General features: G+C 47.2%; 2 protein-coding genes across 2 annotated transcripts in view; one reads left to right on the forward strand and one right to left on the reverse strand.

Moving 5' to 3' along the window:
* Positions 1–20,145, reverse strand: part of LOC143278362 (potassium voltage-gated channel protein Shaw-like) — a 49,140-nt gene that overhangs the window by 17,638 nt on the left and 11,357 nt on the right. The window lies entirely within an intron of this gene.
* Positions 12,502–13,140, forward strand: LOC143278392 (uncharacterized). Its single transcript, XM_076583268.1, has one exon. The coding sequence runs from the start codon at positions 12,502–12,504 to the stop codon at positions 13,138–13,140; it is 639 nt and encodes a 212-aa protein (XP_076439383.1).

Consider the following 20,145-nt stretch of genomic DNA (forward strand, 5'->3'; position numbering starts at 1 on the left):
CTGTATCCCTGCTCCCTCACTAATGCTCTGTCTGACACAGCACCAAGCTGTATCCCTGCTCCCTCACTAATGCTCTGTCTGACACACCATCAAGCTGTATCCCTGCTCCCTCACTAATGCTCTGTCTGACACAGCATCAAACTGTATCCCTGCTCCCTCACTAATGCTGTCTGACACAGCATCAAGCTGTATCCCTGCTCCCTCACTAATGCTCTGTCTGACACAGCACCAAGCTGTATCCCTGCTCCCTCACTAATGCTGTCTGACACAGCATCAAGCTGTATCCCTGCTCCCTCACTAATGCTGTCTGACACAGCATCAAGCTGTATCCCTGCTCCCTCACTAATGCTCTGTCTGACACAGCACCAAGCTGTATCCCTGCTCCCTCAATAATGCTCTATCTGACACGCATCAAGCTGTATCCCTGCTCCCTCAATAATGCTCTGTCTGACACAGCCTTAAATGACAGACATGGCTCTTTCCTCCAATAGCCTCTCACCAGTCCTGAACAGATATGTCGACCAGACGTTGTTTCCAAAATAGTAAGGAACAATTATCATTGTTATCATTATTATATTATAAATACTTATATAGCGCCTATCCTCGGTTGAAGACCAAGCTCCAAGCGCTTTACAAACACGGAGTCATTTGCACAACAGACTGCCTGACTGGGTAGAGCTGACCATTGACATACGGCGTTCCCTGTGTCATTCAATCAGCTTTCAGTCACGTACACATATATTCATACAGACATGTGACATTCTACGTGTATGACCATTTTGGTTTTTACCACACCGTTTTCGGGGTGTGCATGTCGGGTTTGTTCTTGTTTCCATTACCCACCGAACGCTGAGATAGATTACAGGATCTTTAACGTGCGTATTCGATCTTCTGTGTGCGTATACACACGAAGTGGGTAAAGGCACTAGCAGGTCTGCACACAACCGGGCGCTGTTACCAAGATTAGAACCCGGAACCCTCAGATTGAAAGTCTAACGCTTTAACTACTGGGCTATTGCGCTCTATCTCTTGTAGAAGCCACACAATACCGAAACAAGTTTGACATCAAACTTTCCGTATCTGTGCAGCGCAACACTTTTTTTTTTTCATCCACACACCGTAACAGAAGTTATAAGCTGTACGTGGTAGCGGTTGTTGAGAAAGAGAGAGAGAGAGAGAGAGAGAGAGAGAGAGAGAGAGAGAGAGAGAGTGTGTGTATGTGTGTGTGTGTGTGTTTGGAAGTATACATGTGGCTGGTTCAATTTTCGATTCAGTCTTGAAGACTGGAAAAAGTGGGCCGGCAGGCTGCGTGTTGCAGAAGAAGGAAGAGAGGCAGGCCAAACAATGGACTTTGTGGCCGTGTGCCGATGGTTTCACACTCAATGGAGGCCCGTGAAATGTGGTGGTGGTGGTGGTGGTGGTGGTGTGTCCATCGAGATCGATGATGACCATCGTTGTCATCCAGATGGGGGATGGGGGATGGGGGGAGGGTAGTGGTGTGGTGGGGGGAAGGATGCTCATGAATCTATCTGTGAGTGCGTAGATGGCTGAATAGTCCAATCTGCGCACGAAATGTTCGCTGACAGTTGGGGCAGACAAAGACAGGCATATCATTGTCAGGGAGCTTGTTTGCCCGTGACTTTCTGGCCTGCCTCTTCTCAACAGCTGCAGCAGTCCTGTTGGCCTCGCACAACCTGGCGCCTTTGTGCACAGCAGCGCGCCATTTGTCACGGTCCACTGCAGATTCCTCCCAGGAGTCAGGGTTGATATCAAACGCTTTCAGAGAGACTTTCAGAGTATCTCTGAAGCGCTTCTTCTGACCTCCGTGTGATCTCTTCCCTTGTTGCAGCTCGCCATAGAAGAGCCTTTTGGGCAGCCGATGGTCTGGCATGCGCGCCACGTGTCCAGCCCAGCGAAGCTGGGACTGCATCAGGATGGTGAAGATGCTGGGAAGGGTGGCTTTTGCGAGCACCTCTGTGTCTGGGGTCTTGTCTTGCCACTTGATGTTAAGTAGCTTCCTTAGGCATGTTGTGTGGAAGTGGTTCAGCTTCTTGGCATGTCGTTGGTACACTGTCCAAGTTTCGCAGGCGTACAGTAGTGTGGGGAGAACTACTGCTCTGTAGACCTTTAGCTTGGTCTCAAGACTAATGCCTCTTCTGTTCCAGACATTTGCATTGAGTCTACCAAAAGTTGCGCTTGCTCTTGCAATCCTGACGTTCACTTCATCGTCGATGGTCGCATTTCGTGACAGTGTGCTGCCAAGGTATGTGAACCGCTCCACCGCACTGAGTCTCTGACCGTTGACTGTGATGTTGGGCTCAACGTAGGGTTTCCCTGGGGCTGGCTGATGGAGAACTTCAGTTTTCCTCGTGCTGATGGTAAGGCCGAAGTTCCTGCTGGCAGTGGCAAACTTGTCGACGCTGAGTTGCATGTCAGCTTCAGATCCAGCATTGAGGGCACAATCATCAGCAAACAAAAAGTCTCTGATGATGTCTGTCATGACCTTCGTTTTTGCTTGAAGCCTTCTGAGGTTAAACAGCTTGCCATCTGTTCGGTACTTTAGGCCGATTCCAACATCGCCATCTCTGAAGGCATCAGTAAGCATTGCAGAGAACATGAGGCTGAACAGCGTTGGAGCCAGGACGCAGCCTTGCTTGACACCATTTGTGACAGCAAAAGGAGCAGATGTTTCACCATTGTCCTGGACTCGAGCCTGCATACCTTCATGGAATTGGCTGACCAAGGAAATAAATTTCCGAGAGCATCCGTACTTGGCCATGATCTTCCACAGTCCCTCTCTACTCACGGTGTCGAAGGCCTTAGTGAGGTCGACATAGGTGGAGAACAGATCAGCATTTTGCTCCTGACATTTCTCTTGCAGCTGCCTTGCAGCAAACACCATGTCAGTGGTTCCGCGCTCTTTCCGGAATCCACATTGGCTCTCAGGCAAATGACCTTGGTCAAGGTGTGCTGTGAGGCGGTTAAGTAGGATTCTGGCAAGTATCTTGCCTGCGATGGAGAGCAAGGAAATGCCCCGATGGTTATCACAGGCTTGCCGGTTCCCCTTTCGCTTGTACAAGTGAATGATAGATGCATCTTTGAAATCCTGGGGGATCGTCTCTTCTTTCCACATGAGTGAGTACAGCTGATGAAGCTTCTCAGTCAGCACAGTGCCTCCATCCTTGTAGACCTCTGCTGGTATGGAGTCTGAGCCAGGTGCTTTGCCACTGGATAGCAGACGGATTGCTTTCTGGGTCTCAAGAAGTGTTGGCGGATCGTCCAGTGCTTCGTTGGTGGGGACTTGTGGGAGACGGTCTATGGCTTCATCATTTATGGAGGAAGGGCGATTTAAGACACTGTTGAAGTGCTCAGCCCATCGTTCGAGAATGTTCTCCTTCTCGGTGATCAAGGTATTCCCATCTGCACTGAGGAGGGGGGATGATCCTGAGGATGTGGGGCCGTAGACTTCTTTTAAGGCATCATAGAACCTCTTCATATCGTGCCTGTCAGCATATCCCTGGATCTCATCAGCTTTGTCACTCAGCCACTTATCCTGCATCTGGCGTAACTTTTGCTGAACAGTCCTGCGGATGTCATTGTATGCATCCTTTTTTGATGTGGACTTTGGGTTGCTCAGGTGGGCTTGATGCAGACGGCGTTTCTCATCCAGAAGCTGCTTGATTTCATCACAGTTTTCATCAAACCAGTCTTTGTGCTTTCTGGTCATGGGTCCCAGGGTCTCTGAAGCTGTACTATAGATCAGCTCACGCAGGGTCCTCCAGTCAGACTCCACATTCTGGTTGTCCAGAGAGGCGGATTCCAGACGATCTTCCAGCAGCTCCACAAAGGACTGTTTGATGGTGATGCTTTTCAGCTTAGCGATGTTGAGCCGTTTTGGAGCCTTCTGGCCTTGGGGGCGTCTCTTGGGTTGGATTCGAATATTCAGCTTCGAGACTACAAGGCGATGGTCTGTCCAACACTCGGCGCCGCACATGGTCTTTGTTACACGTACATCTTGCCTATCCCTTTTCCTGACGATGACATAATCGATGAGATGCCAATGCTTTGAGCGAGGGTGCATCCATGACGTCCTGTTACGGGTAGGGAGGCAGAAAACTGTGTTGGTTATCAGCAGTTCGTGCTCTGCACAGGTCTGAAGCAAAAGCAATCCATTTGGGTTGCAGTGGCCCACACCGTGCTTTCCAATCACTCCATCCCAGGAGATGTAGTCAGAGCCAACTCTAGCATTGAAGTCCCCAAGAATGATGAGCTTGTCTGCTTTAGGGATGGCAGCAATGACAGAGTGAAGGTCCTCGTAGAACTTCGCCTTCACTTCATCCGGGTTGGTCATGGTTGGGGCGTAGGCACTGACAATGGTGAGGTGCTTCTGGCCAGATGCCAGTGGGAGTTTCATGGTCATAAGCCTATCGTTGACTCCCTTTGGGATTCCAGCTAGCTTGCTGACAAGTGCGGTTTTTACTGCAAAACCAACGCCAGCCTCACGTCGCTCTTTGCTTCCTCGTCCACTCCAGAAGAAGGTGTAACCAGATCCCCGTTCACAGAGCTCGCCTTCGCCTGCAAGCCGAGTCTCACTCAAGGCTGCGATGTCGATGTTGTATCTGGCGAGTTCGGATGCAACTAGTGCTGTTCTCCTTTGGGGTCTGTCTGCGTTATCTCTGTCCAGGAGAGTCCTTATGTTCCAAGCACCAATGGTGAGAGGAACGATCCTTGTTTTTTTCTTTTCTTTCTTTTTGTTTCGACCGCTGATGTAGGGTCCCCGCCAGCCGCGGTATGCTGGCCAGGGTGATATGGAGCAGGCAATTTTTAGGGCACCTTTTCTAGCCCCTTCCTCATGCCAGGGAGGTGAGCAGTGCATTCCTAAAGAGGGCTGCTCAGACGCTCAGACGGCTGCCGAGCTCCATCGCTGCTCCTGTCGACGAAGAACGACCCTATGGCCTGAGCCGCCTGCATGCAGGTCTGCGGCTGCGACTGCCAGTGTACCCACACCTGTCGTTTCGTCGCTCGCCTGTCGCCACAGGACTTGGGGGTGATGAAATGATGAAGGATGAAAGGTCATTTTGGATGACTGATGCTTTGCGCGATGAGTTTGTTTAAAGTGAAGAGGAGTTGCGCAACGTCGACCTCACTCTCTCGTCCGGGTCCACCAATTTCCAGTGGCAAGACTAAGTCGAGACGACTGGAGGATGAGCACGGATGCAGTGGATGACCAAGATATCCTTTCGGTGCCTCATCTTGCTCTCTGCACTCCACAGTGCGTTGCTGTAACCGCCTTCCTCTCCGTTGAACCGATAGTTTCACACTCAATGGAGGCCCGTGAAATGTAGGCTTGTAGGAAACCACTTGGATGGCCCTGACCTTTCCCTTGCCTTGATAGCGTGATCTGACCGCCTCACAGCCTGTCGCCCTCACAGTTACGGCGTCCTAGGCTGCTCTCCATGCATTGTTACAGCCCTGTGGTCAGTGACGTTTCTCTCCCCATACATTGTTACAGTCCTGTGGTCAGTTGACGTTTCTCTCCCCATGAATTGTTACAACCCTGTGGTCAGATGACGTTTCTCTCCCCATGCATTGTTACAGCCCTGTGGTCAGTTGACGTTACTCTTCCCATGCATTGTTACAGCCCTGTGGTCAGTTGACGTTTCTCTCTCCATGCATTGTTACAGCCCTGTGGTCAGTGACGTTTCTCTCCCCATACATTGTTACAGTCCTGTGGTCAGTTGACGTTTCTCTCCCCATGAATTGTTACAACCCTGAGGTCAGTTGACGTTTCTCTCTCCATGCATTGTTACAGCCCTGTGGTCAGTTGACGTTTCTCTCTCCATGCATTGTTACAGCCCTGTGGTCAGTGACGTTCTCGTCCCCATGAATTGTTACAGCCCTGTGGTCAGTGACGTTCTCGTCCCCATACATTGTTACAGCCCTGTGGTCAGTTGACGTTTCTCTCTCCATGCATTGTTACAGCCCTGTGGTCAGTTGACGTTTCTCTCTCCATGCATTGTTACAGCCCTGTGGTCAGTTCAATTTTCTCTCCCCATGAATTGTTACAGCCCTGTGGTCAGTTGACGTTTCTCTCTCCATGCATTGTTACAGCCCTGTGGTCAGTTGACGTTTCTCTCTCCATACATTGTTACAGTCCTGTGGTCAGTTCAATTTTCTCTCCCCATGAATTGTTACAGCCCTGTGGTCAGTTGACGTTTCTCTCTCCATGCATTGTTACAGCCCTGTGGTCAGTTGACGTTTCTCTCTCCATGCATTGTTACAGCCCTGTGGTCAGTTGACGTTTCTCTCTCCATGCATTGTTACAGCCCTGTGGTCAGTTGACGTTTCTCTCTCCATGCATTGTTACAGTCCTGTGGTCAGCTGACGTTTCTCTCTCTATGCATTGTTACAGCCCTGTGGTCAATCACCCGGTGACAATCATCCCTCCTTCACACCATTACCCGGCCCCCCACCCCCACCCCCACCCCTCACACCGTGACAATCATCCCTCCTCACCATCACCTTGACCCCTCCCCCCTCCCTCACACCGTGACAATCATCTATCCTCACCATCACCCTGACCCCTCCCCCCTCCCTCACACCGTGACAATCATCTCTCCTCACCATCACCCTGACCACTCCCCCCCCCCTCACACCGTGACAATCATCCCTCCTCACCATCACCCTGACCCCTCCCCCCCCCCCTCGTACCGTGACAATCATCTCTCCTCACCATCACCCTGACCCCTCCCCCCCCTCTCACACCGTAACAATCATCCTTCCTCACCATCACCCTGACCCCCCCCCCCCCCTCATACCGTGACAATCATCCCTCCTCACCATCACCCTGACCCCTCCCCCCTCCCTCACACCGTGACAATCATCCCTCCTCACCATCACCCTGACCCCCCCCACCCCCCTCATACCGTGACAATCATCTCTCCTCACCATCACCCTGACCCCTCCCCCCTCCCTCACACCTTGGCAATCATCCCTCCTCACCATCACTCTGACCCCCCCCCCCTCACCCCGTGACAATCATCCCTCCTCACCATCACCCTGACCCCTCCCCCCTCCCTCACACCGTGACAATCATCCCTCCTCACCATCACCCTGACCCCTCCCCCCTCCCTCACACCGTGACAATCATCCCTCCTCACCATCACTCTGACCCCCCCCCCCCCCCGCCCCCCCCCCGTCACACCGTGACAATCATCCCTCCTCACCATCACTCTGACCCCCCCCCGCCCCCCCTCACACCGTGACAATCATCCCTCCTCACCATCACCCTGACCCCTCCCCCACCCCCCACTCACCCCGCATGCGGTGCCCGTGCCCAGAGTCAGAGGGACGCCGCCCCCCCAGCACGTCAGAGGGGACCTGGATTCTGACCACGCTGGTTCCCAGGGCCGCCACTCCCCCCACCCCCCTGCCCGCACTGGAGCCGGGGATCATGCTGTCCTTTGATGTGTCCTCACAGGTCCTTACAGGTCTTTACGGGTCCTCACAGGTCTTTACAGGTCCTCACAGGTCTTTACAGGTCCTCAAAGGCCCACACAGGTCCTCACAGGTCTTTAAACGTACAGGTCCTCACAGGTCTTTAAACGTACAGGTCCTCACAGGTCCTTACAGTTCCTCATAGGTCCTTATGGATCCTTACAGGTCCTCACAGGTCCTTACAGTTCCTCATAGGTCCTTATGGGTCCTTACAGGTCCTCACAGGTCCTTACAGTTCCTCATAGGTCCTTATGGGTCCTTACAGGTCCTCACAGGTCCTTACAGTTCCTCATAGGTCCTTATGGGTCCTTACAGGTCCTCACAGGTCCTTACAGTTCCTCATAGGTCCTTATGGGTCCTTACAGGTCCTCACAGGTCCTTACAGGTCCTCACAGGTTCACACAGGTCCTTACAGGTTCACACAGGTCCACGCAGGTCCTCACAAGTCCACACGAGTCCTTAATGTCCTCACACAGGTCCTCACAGGTCCTTACAGGTGCTCTCTGCTGTTCGGTCTGGCCTGATGGTCAGCGCTGTGTCAGGGTTCACTGTCCCCAGCACCACAGGCACCCAGCACCTCTCCATTGGGCAGGACAGGGGCCTCTCTCTTCCCAATGCTGTCAGCCACCTCACCTGTTCACACACGGCGCTTCAACAACCTTGTAAAGGGCGGTGACGAAAGTGTGTGAAAATTCGTTTTAGGGCCAGGGAGGCAGGATTGGCAGGGGGCATGGGGGAGGGGGAGGGGGGAGGGGGTAGGTGGAGGGGGGTGTCTTCAGACACAGTCACAGATGGCCCAAAGAACGGTGTCGTTGTAAAGAGGCCACACACTGCAGCACACACTGCAGGAACAGCTGCATCAGTGTGACTGTCCGAACTGAGCGAACAATCAACAGCCAGGTTTTGTGATGCCAGAAATCGACGACTGTGCAGTGTCGGAATGTAAACTGTTTTCTCGCCAGTCAGTGTACACGGTATTTCATTCGATACCCGTTACATTATTTAGTCTGTCGTCACAGATTGTACACGGTATTTCATTCGATACCCGTTACATTATTTAGTCTGTCGTCACAGAGTGTACACGGTATTTCATTCGATACCCGTTACATTATTTAGTCTGTCGTCACAGAGTGTACACGGTATTTCATTCGATACCCGTTACATTATTTAGTCTGTCGTCACAGAGTGTACACGGTATTTCATTCGATACCCGTTACATTATTTAGTCTGTCGTCACAGAGCAGTCCTCTTCCCGCTTCCTGATTGACTGAAGATGAAACACGTGATGTAAAAATGGTTTTGTGCACAGTATAGAGAACTCAGTGTATCGACGACCTCAAGGAATACAGGTTATCCACATCATGTCTTTTGTTTTTCCTAACAGCAGATGTGGTGTAGCGCATATGGATCAGTACTCCCGCTTTGACACCTTGAACCTGGAGACCTCTCCACTCACACCATGCACGTTGTATACACACAACAAAAATGACATCCTCACAACAGCAAAGCACAACTATTGCCCTGCGATATCACAGTAAAACCCACCATCACTTCTGGCCCTAACAAGGTCAACTGACCACTAACCAGTCAACTGACCACTAACCAGTCAACTGACCACTAACCAGTCAACTAACCAGTCAAGTGACCACTAACCAGTCAACTGACCACTAACCACCAGTCAACTGACCACTAACCAGTCAACTGACCACTAACCACCAGTCAACTGACCACTGACCAGTCAACTAACCACCAGTCAACTGACCAATGACCAGTCAACTGACCACTAACCACCAGTCAACTGACCACTGACCAGTCAACTGACCACTAACCACCAGTCAACTGACCGCTGACCACCAGTCAACTGACCACTAACCACCAGTCAACTGACCACTAACCACCAGTCAACTGACCGCTGACCACCAGTCAACTGACCACTAACCACCAGTCAACTGACCACCAGTCAACTGACCACTAACCACCAGTCAACTGACTACTAACCACCAGTCAACTGACCGCTGACCACCAGTCAACTGACCACTAACCACCAGTCAACTGACCACCAGTCAACTGACCACTAACCACCAGTCAACTGACTACCATCAGTTAACTGACCACTAACCAGTCAACTGACCACTAACCACTGCAGTCAACTGACCACTAACCACCAGTCAACTGACCACTAACCAGTCAACTAACCACCGCAGTCAAGTAACCGCTAACCACCGCAGTCAAGTGACCACTGACCACCGCAGTCAAGTAAGCGCTGACCACCAGTCCAGTGACCAGCGCAGGGCAGTGACGTCCAGTGCAGGCAGGGCGCACCTCACTGCGCTGATCCGGATCGGCCTGGTCACTGTGGCGGCCACCAAATCGCCGCTAATCCCGTCCAGATTGACCGCCCCTGGGCTGAACCGACAGAAATGGTCGCCCTTTTTGTTGGCCCGAAGCTCCTGAAGACTGCAGGCTGCAGCGGATTGTGCCATGCTGTGTGCTTGTTGACTGGACTGGACAGATCCACAGAATTACACACAGGCAACACCTTCACGGCTCACGGTTGATTCCTCGGGAATTAGAAAGAGAGAGGTGTTACCAATACTTACAAGATCATCCATTCACATTCCACTTTGTCTTCATCTGAAACAAGCGTTTGTCGAACCGAAAGCTGTGTGCCGGAAACGGACCAAATCCTTTCAAGCAGCCCACGTCGATCAGTGCCTTACGATCGTCATAGACATTAACGTCTCAAACATTCCTATAATCAGTATGTGTGGACAATTTTTTCTATGTTAAAGTGAGACTATTTTTTCTATGTTCTACTTCCAGTGTCTTCTTTAAAAAAAACAAGACACACAGACACACCGACACACAGACACACACACACAGACACACACACACACACAGACACAGACACACACATACAGACACACATACAGACACACATACACACACACACACACACACACACACACACACACACACACACACACGGGCTACCGAATGAGAGATAATGCATGGACTCATTGCACGTGTGAACCCAAATAAATTATTGTAAATCTATCACAGGAAGGGCCTGTAGGGCGGGACGAGGGACTCAGGGGAAAGGCAGAGACAGAAAGACAGAAAGAAACGAAGATTTCAGCACACAATTTCGAAGAGGGGCAGATCCTAACCATGTGTGTGGGGGTGGGGGTGGGGGGGGGGTGTGTGGGGAGGGAGGTGTGTGGGGAGGGGTGTGTGGGGGGGAGGGTGTGTGTGTGTGTGTGTGTGGGGAGGGAGGTGTGTGGGGAGGGGTGTGTGGGGGGGAGGGTGTGTGTGTGTGTGTGTGTGGCACAATGCCCAAGCTGTCCACCGTCACTGTCAACAAACAAACCAGACCGGACAGAAACATGGCATGTGCCCACGCTGTCCACTTCCATTTTTGCCAAGGACACTCACCCATGTTCCAATGGCACGCTTTCTGAGCAGATACCTGATTAATGGTAAAGAACTGTACAATCTAGAAAAACACAAAACTCACCTTTTGACCCAAAATCTGAACACGAAACCCAAAAATGTCGACAATGTGCCTCCGATGTGACAACAACAACATAAGTCATGTTTGATGGTAAGAAAAGTCTTCTTTCATTGCTACATCAATTAAAAATGTCGCAATGCTGATGAAGGTCATTACAACAATGAAACAAATCGCAATGCTGATGAAGGTCATTACAAAAATGAAACAAATTAGATTTGACGGTGAGAAGAGCATCCCAATATTGAGTCAATGAGAAAAATGGACGCCTCCCAAAGTCCAACCCCTCGTCCTCGCCGTTGGAGCTGGAAACAGGTAATGCTGGCCAACGGGGCACTGGTGAAGTTGTGACTGGCTTAGCAGGCTGACAGTGGATACAAATTGCTCGAGACAATAAAAGGAGATACAAACGGACTGATCAAAGCGGAAAACGACCCGGCGAGGAAAACGGACAACGATTAAGGAACAATGAAAAGATTGGGACTTGGAACATTTGCGGCTTGACGAACAAAGAACCTGAGATACTAGAGTTCATGGCCAAGCGCAAGATCTCCATCCTGGGCATCTCAGACACCAGAAGAAAGGAAATCGACTCCAACTTTGTTCTCATTTGAAGCGGTGTAAGCAAGGAGCAGAGAGCTTCACATGGGGTGGGTTTCATCGTACACCCTGACAAGGCAAATGACCTAGTGAGTACGGAGTTCATTTCAGAGAGACTCGTCAAGATCGGTATCAGAGAGGGCAAAAAACTCTCGGAAGTCATCAACAGCATCCCAGACAAAGAAGACATTCAAGTGTATGCACCATGTAATGACTTCTACTCAGACGAGGAAAAAGACTCTTTCTTCAAAAAACTCTCGGAAGTCATCAACAGCATCCCAGACAAAGAAGACCTGTTTGTAATGGGAGACTTCAATGGCAGAGTCGGCGAGAGAAGAACACCGTGGACAAAACATCTTGGTCCACACAGTGACCATAGAACACCATGCAACTATAACGGCAACCATATACTGGAACTGTGTGCAGAGCACGACCTTATCGTCACCAACACATTCTTCCAACATCGAGCCACTCAGATCTACACCTGGTACAAATGGAATGACATCAACGTCTCATCTCAGATCGACTTCATGTTAGCAAGGTCTGGAATACGGAGAGAAATCACAGACTCAAGAGCCAACCCCAACGCAGGCCTGGACACAGACCACAGGCCAGTCATCACAACATTGATCACCCAGAAGAAAAGGAAGTCTACCTACAGGAAGAAACAGCCGGAAAGACTTAACATGCACAAACTCCAAGATGAAGAGGTGCAGACTCAGTTCAGGTGCACTATTAGTGAGAAATTGGACTCTCATGACTCCACATCACTAAACGTAGAGGAAGCTTGGGACACCTTCAAGACAGCCCTCCTGGACACCATGAAATAAGTCTGTGGTACCAGAAAGGCAGGAGGAAGAAAAAGAAAGGCAACAGCTTGGTGGAATGAAGAAATGAGGGAAGCCATCAAGGAAAAAAAGAGACTTTACAAGATCTGGGTCAAGTCAAAGGATGAAGAGGACTACATCAAGTACAGACTTGCAAGAAGACACAGCAAGAAAGTTGTGAAAACAGCAAAGGAAAAGGCATGGATCCAGTATGGCGAGAAGCTAAGTGAAACGTGCAAGACCTCCCCAACAGAGTTCTACAAGAGTGTAAAGGCGATGAGAGTGAGAGACGAACCTTTCGACCCAACCACTGTCATCAATGATGCAAACGGAGAAGCTTTGCATGAAGAAGAAAAGATAATGAAGAGATGGGAAGACTATTTCAAAGACCTACTGAACCCATCAGGAGTACAGGCACAGGACACACAGTCCCGGTTCACCCCCAGCCACCCAGACCACTGGGAACCTACCATCCTGGAAAGTGAAGTGAGAACAGCAGTGAGGACCAGTCCTAAAGGCAAGACAGCAGGAGACGATGGCATTACAACTGAAGCCATCCTTGCCTGCGGTGAAACCGGAACACAGTGGCTCACTACCATCTTTCAGAAAGCTTGGGAGGAGAGAGAAGTATCAGAAGACTGGCAAAATGCAATAGTGGTGCCAATATGGAAGAAGAAGGGCAGGAAGAAAAACTGCAGCACATAAAGAGGCATATCACTACTCAGCCACGTAGGGAAAATGTATGCAAAGATCCTGGAGCAGCGCACTCGAGCGAAAACAGAACATCTCCTCAGTGACGCCCAGTTCGGCTTCAGAAAAGGAAGAGGGTGCACCGATGCGATCTTTGCACTCCAACAACTGTGTGGGAAGGCGATGGAATACGACCAAGATCTCCATCTCGTATTCGTGGATCAGGAAAAAGCCTTCGATCGAGTCAACAGAGACAAGCTGTGGAAGGTCCTTGAGCAGTACGACGTCAAGGGGCACAACTAGACAACATCCCAGACATGTACGCCAACACCAGGAGTGCAGTCCGCACCGCCAGTGGAACATCCGACTGGTTTCCAGTAACATCCGGGGTTAGGCAGGGCTGCAATCTCTCCCCTATGCTCTTCGTGATCTACATGGACCAGATTACAAAGGAGGCCAACCCAGACCCTGAGGCACTCAATGAACTCATGTTTGCCGACGACCAGGCAATGATGAACAACGACAAGACACAGCTACAAGAGCACACAGACCAGCTCAACACAAGCTGCGAGAACTACAACATGAAGATCAGCGCCAGTAAGACCGAGGTCATGACCGTCAGCAGGAGACCAGAAAAACTGGACATCAGCATCAATGGAACCCAGTTGAAGCAAGCAAGCGAATTCAAGTACCTGGGCAGCATCTTCACTGAAAGCGGAAAATTAGACAGAGAAATAGAGACCAGATGCCAGAAAGCCAACGCAGTCAGCTACCAACTCGCCCCTTTCTTGAAACATCCCAGCATCCCCATGAGCACCAGTGCGAAGCTCATCAACGCCATTTACCTACCAACGCTCACATACCAGTGCCAGACATGGTCCTTCACAAAAGCCCTCGAGAGAAAACTGGTCACCTGTGAAATCAAATGCTTGAGAAAAGCAGTGAACAAGACCAGGAGAGACAAGATCAGGAATGAGGGAATGAGGTGATACGAGACATGGTAGGAACAAAACCAGTACAAAAAAAACACAGAACAACAGAGGATCAAGTGGTTTGGACACCTCACACGTATGCCTCTGAACCAACCAGCTCTTCGGGTATACAACACCAAGTACTCTGGCTGGAGAGCCAGAGGAAGACCAAGGCGACGCTGGAGCGACACAGTGGCAGACGCCCTCAGAGCCCACGAGATGTCCCTCCTCCAGGCCACTCGCCTTGCTGCAGACAGACAACTGTATCTCCCCGCGACGCCCACCGGTACAAGCGGAAGGAAAAAGTAAAGTAAGTAAGTAAGAGAAAATTGGACAATGCTCCTTTGTGTCATTCCATCACAAAAATAGATCGTAGTGGGCGGTAAGGGGGGCATGCAGGTATTAACTGCTGAATTACGGACTGTTTGGCTTTGTGCCTTGTCACCTTGGCTCATGAGTCAGTGCAGTGTGAGGTGTGGAAGCTGATTATAAGGTGATGACCTGCACTGCATGCCCAGCGGGGATCCCGTCAGGCGTCAGAGGGTCAGCCCTCAAATCCCTGGCCTGCCAGGCTGTCGATCTGTGAGGCCTAGACCATGGAAGTCAAAGGTAGTGGGATTCCAGAGAAGACAGTGGATGGTCAGTAGAAGACACGGAAAGTGGGAACGCTGAAAGCACTGTATATAGTCTATTATCCACTGCTAGGATTCACTTTTGACCACCCAATTAGACAATATATGTGTACCTAGCCCAGAATTCTTTTTTTTTTTTAAATCAAATCTTACAAAATTTCCCTTTAACCCTTCTCTGCTGTTGTTTCGTTGGTCATTTATCAAATGGATTCCCCCGTCTCCTCGACGAAGTCGGCAGTACGTCGCACGTCCCCCAGTCCTCCGTAGAGCTTCCTCAATGCTCAACACATGGGCTATAGAACATTTCAATTTTAATCAGCTGAGCTATTTCAGAAGGAACTGACATATAAGGGTCTTATGCTAAATTTATTAAGTTTAAAAGGCTGACAACGAAGCCACATCCAAGAGTAAAGATATAACGGAAAAGGATAAGGGGGTAATTCTGAATATTCTAGCTTTACATGTATCACATACAATGCGACTTTAACACACGCACACTAAGATATATATATAGAGAGAGATATAGGTATATATATTGATATAGGTATATAGGTATATATATATGTAGCTGTGTACCGAGTGGTTACTGAAGGGTACAGACAGTACAAAAGAACTAAACTAATTGATTTATTGAATGAAAGGATAGACAAGATCCCACGCACAGGCCAGGGACATATAGAGGCCAGTCACAAATGGGGTTTTCTATTGGTTTATTTACATTATTCTAAAAGAAGAAGACTAAGAAGAAGAGAAGAAGACAACTAGGAGAAGACAATGAGAAGATAAAAAGAGAAGAAGACAGTGCCTGAAATGACACAAACAAATGTCATAAGTACAATGTGTCGGCACAAGTGAATAATAAAGCACATGTATACATATCACATGGAAAGACTATTCACTCGGGTTTGGGATACGCAACAACATAATGCAAATGTGTGAAGACCAAAAGCTGACATCAAATGACATTTCCAATACATTTAAATAGTGCAGTTAAAGTGATTGAAGCGATGCTGACTTGGTGAAAGTACACTGACAGTATAGACTAGGTAAAACTTATACTGTGTCAAAGTGACTCAAATGAATCAGTGGATTAGATATAATACTGGCAAACTGATAGACCAGATATTAAATGAAGAACCATCATGGCTTAACCATTAAGCGGTGAATGAACTTTACGCACTCACTAGAACATTCTGGAACAAACTGTGTCGAGAGTCACTGACTGTGACGTTAAGAATCAAATGGAACACTGCTCCATGCAGATGACGACATGGCAATTATTTAGATCAGTCATAGCTGATCTGTGACTAACTTGTCAAAGCAATAACTGAACAAAGAATTAACTGAACATACTCATATAAACACAAGTACTGTGTCAAATAATACAATTTACAAATCAACACATTCTGCACACTAGTACTTACAGCGATACATAGCGAGGTGTCAGCTGTTGTGGGGACACACACGACACACTGCCCGCGACACAGCAAGAGAGAGAGAGAGCAGGCTCTGGTCAGATGACTGACCAGGTATGAAATGACCACTCATCATTCACTGTGCCAATTTATGCAAGTTTAGCGGACCGCAAAGTGCGTCACGTGTGCTTGCAAGCAGATCGTCACTAATCACGGAGAATCCGATGACAATTGTGTTTGTTTAAAGGTGTTCAGTGATAGATTTCTAAATGATTCCTGAACCGATTTACGTCGGATAAGTTGCAAAAGAAAGAGCTCAACGCCTACTTTATAATGAGTGTAAAATGAAGTGTTGATTATTTAAGATGAATTTATAATCTTAATTTAAGTCACCTGAACAGGGTCAGTTTTAACGAGCTCGTCGCTGAAAATTACAAACTGCGTTAAATCAGTTTCACGTAGGCGAACATAAATGGAATAGATTTAAAGATGGAATTAAGACGATTCTGCCAGTATATAATACTAGTAGTTTACTGATCTGACAAAAGAGCTATTAATTAAATACTGTGGAACAGAAACACAAGTTTCTTCTCAGCCAATGACGTATCGCGACGCGACACTGGTCGAGCAGTGAGCAGGTGGTCTGGCCAGGACAAAATGATGTAAGCAGAGTTACGTCACATATTCTGTGCAAGGGTTAGAAGTGAAAACGTCGTCTGCTCTGGCTTGTGCGTGAATAGTGTTGGAGCAAGCATAGCGCGCTTGGTCACATATATATATATATATATATATATATATATATATATATATATATATATATATATATATATATAATGCTCATCAATCACTGAGGGGGGTCATAAGGAAAACTGAATATATCAAGATTTTATGGTTGAACCCCTTCAGTACGCATGAATAATCTTGTCATAACATTCAAATAAAATCTATGTTTAAAATGCATACACATCCAACACATGCACATAAAAGACCAAAAATATTGTATTTACTTAAATATCATTCCGGTACCTTTAATTATCTGGGTGGTTTAACTGGGGAAAGGTAAAATACCTTTAGTTATCTGGGTGGTTTAACTGGGGAAAGGTACAATACCTTTAGTTATTTGGGTGGTTTAACTGGGGAAAGGTACAATACCTTTAGTTATCTGGGTGGTTTAACTGGGTAAAGGTACAATACCTTTAGTTATCTGAGTGCTTTAACTGAGGAAAGGAGTGGTACCTTGAATTATCTAGGTGGTTTAACTGGAGAAAAAGGTAAAATACCTTTAATTATCTGGGTGTTTTAACTGGGGAAAGGTACAATACCTTTAGTTATCTGAGTGCTTTAACTGAGGAAAGGAGTGGTACCTTGAATTATCTAGGTGGTTTAACTGGAGAAAAAGGTAAAATACCTTTAATTATCTGGGTGTTTTAACTGGGGAAAGGTACAATACCTTTAGTTATCTGGGTGCTTTAACTGGGGAAAGGAGTGGTACGTTTAATTATCTGGGTAGTTTAACTGGGGAAAGGTAAAATACCTTTAATTATCTGGGTGTTTTAACTGGGGAAAGGTACAATACCTTTAGTTATCTGGGTGGTTTAACTGGGGAAAGGTACAATACCTTCAGTTATCTGGGTGGTTTAACTGGGGAAAGGTACAATACCTTTAGTTATTTGGGTGGATTAACTGGGAAAAGGTAAAATACCTTTATCTGGGTGGTTTAACTGGGGAAAGGTAAAATACCTTTAATTATCTGGGTGTTTTAACTGGGGAAAGGTAAAATACCTTTAGTTATCTGGGTGGATTAACTGGGGAAAGGTAAAATACCTTTAATTATCTGGGTGTTTTAACTGGGGAAAGGTACAATACCTTTAGTTATTTGGGTGGATTAACTGGGAAAAGGTAAAATACCTTTATCTGGGTGGTTTAACTGGGGAAAGGTAAAATACCTTTAATTATCTGGGTGTTTTAACTGGGGAAAGTACAATACCTTCAGTTATCTGGGTGGATTAACTGGGGAAAGGTAAAATACCTTTAGTTATCTGGGTGGTTTAACTGGGGAAAGTACAATACCTTCAGTTATCTGGGTGGATTAACTGGGGAAAGGTAAAATACCTTTAGTTATCTGGGTGGTTTAACTGGGGAAAGTACAATACCTTCAGTTATCTGGGTGGATTAACTGGGGAAAGGTAAAATACCTTTAGTTATCTGGGTGGTTTAACTGGGGAAAGTACAATACCTTCAGTTATCTGGGTGGTTTAACTGGGGAAAGTACAATACCTTCAGTTATTTGGGTGGTTTAACTGGGGAAAGGTACAATACCTTTAGTTATCTGGGTGCTTTAACTGGGGAAAGGTACAATACCTTTAGTTATCTGGATGGTTTAACTGGGGAAAGGTACAATACCTTCAGTTATCTGGATGGTTTAACTGGGGAAAGGTACAATACCTTTAGTTATCTGGGTGGTTTAACTGGGGAAAGGTACAATACCTTTAGTTATCTGGGTGGTTTAACTGGGGAAAGTACAATACCTTCAGTTATCTGGGTGGATTAACTGGGGAAAGGTACAATACCTTTAGTTATCTGGGTGGATTAACTGGGGAAAGGTAAAATACCTTTAGTTATCTGGGTGGTTTAACTGGGGAAAGTACAATACCTTCAGTTATCTGGGTGGATTAACTGGGGAAAGGTACAATACCTTTAGTTATCTGGGTGCTTTAACTGGGGAAAGGTACAATACCTTTAATTATATGGGTGGATTAACTGGGGAAAGGTACAATACCTTTAGTTACCTGGGTGCTTTAACTGGGGAAAGGAACGGTGCTTTTAATTATCTGGATGGATTAACTGGGGAAAGGAGTGGTACCTTTGATTATCTGGGTGCTTTAACTGGGGAAATGAACGGTACCTTTGATTATCTGCCTGATTTAACTGGGGAAAGGAGTGGTACCTTTACGATTCAGATAATTATATTCTGCCTCGTGTACGCAACAATTTGAACAAATCTAGCTTTGCATTTTAAGGATGTCTTTTCCTTCCTTCATTAATATTAAGACGTGTGATTCAGTACGGTCCTTCAGATCAAGCATGCGAACACTTCTGCTCTACAAACAATAGGCCCCCAAAGCAAATATAACCAGCCTAAAAACATCATGCCTTTTTCTTTGTGAAATTTGTATCTGTACCTTTACATACACTGAAGTCTTCTATTTTTGTGCTTTATCATTGTTTTACCTGTTCAACAGTTGATTGGATGATATCACCTTTAACATTCGCATCAGCATATTCATCACTATTGTATATGTACAATGATACAAGTGTGTTTCTCTGTCCTCTTTATGTCCGCTATCTGTTTCTCACTTCGGTCATGTCTCTCCTACATTCTGTGTGCTTGTTGATTTACCAATCTCATTAAATGTCTCTCCTACATTCTGTGTGCTTGTTGATTTACCAATCTCATTAAATGTCTCTCCTACATTCTGTGTGCTTGTTGATTTACCAATCTCATTAAATGTCTCTCCTACATTCTGTGTGCTTGTTGATTTAGCAATCTCATTAAATGTCTCTCCTACATTCTGTGTGCTTGTTGATTTACCAATCTCATTAAATGTCTCTCCTACATTCTGTGTGCTTGTTGATTTAGCAATCTCATTAAATGTCTCTCCTACATTCTGTGTGCTTGTTGATTTACCAATCTCATTAAATGTCTCTCCTACATTCTGTGTGCTTGTTGATTTACCAATCTCATTAAATGTCTCTCCTACATTCTGTGTGCTTGTTGATTTACCAATCTCATTAAATGTCTCTCCTACATTCTGTGTGCTTGTTGATTTACCAATCTCATTAACTGTCTATCCTACATCCTGTGTGCTTGTTGATTTACCAATCTCATTAAATGTCTCTCCTACATTCTGTGTGCTTGTTGATTTACCAATCTCATTAAATGTCTCTCCTACATTCTGTGTGCTTGTTGATTTAGCAATCTCATTAAATGTCTCTCCTACA

Source organism: Babylonia areolata, chromosome 2 (genome assembly GCF_041734735.1).
Source record: "Babylonia areolata isolate BAREFJ2019XMU chromosome 2, ASM4173473v1, whole genome shotgun sequence".
NCBI lineage: Eukaryota > Metazoa > Mollusca > Gastropoda > Neogastropoda > Buccinidae > Babylonia > Babylonia areolata.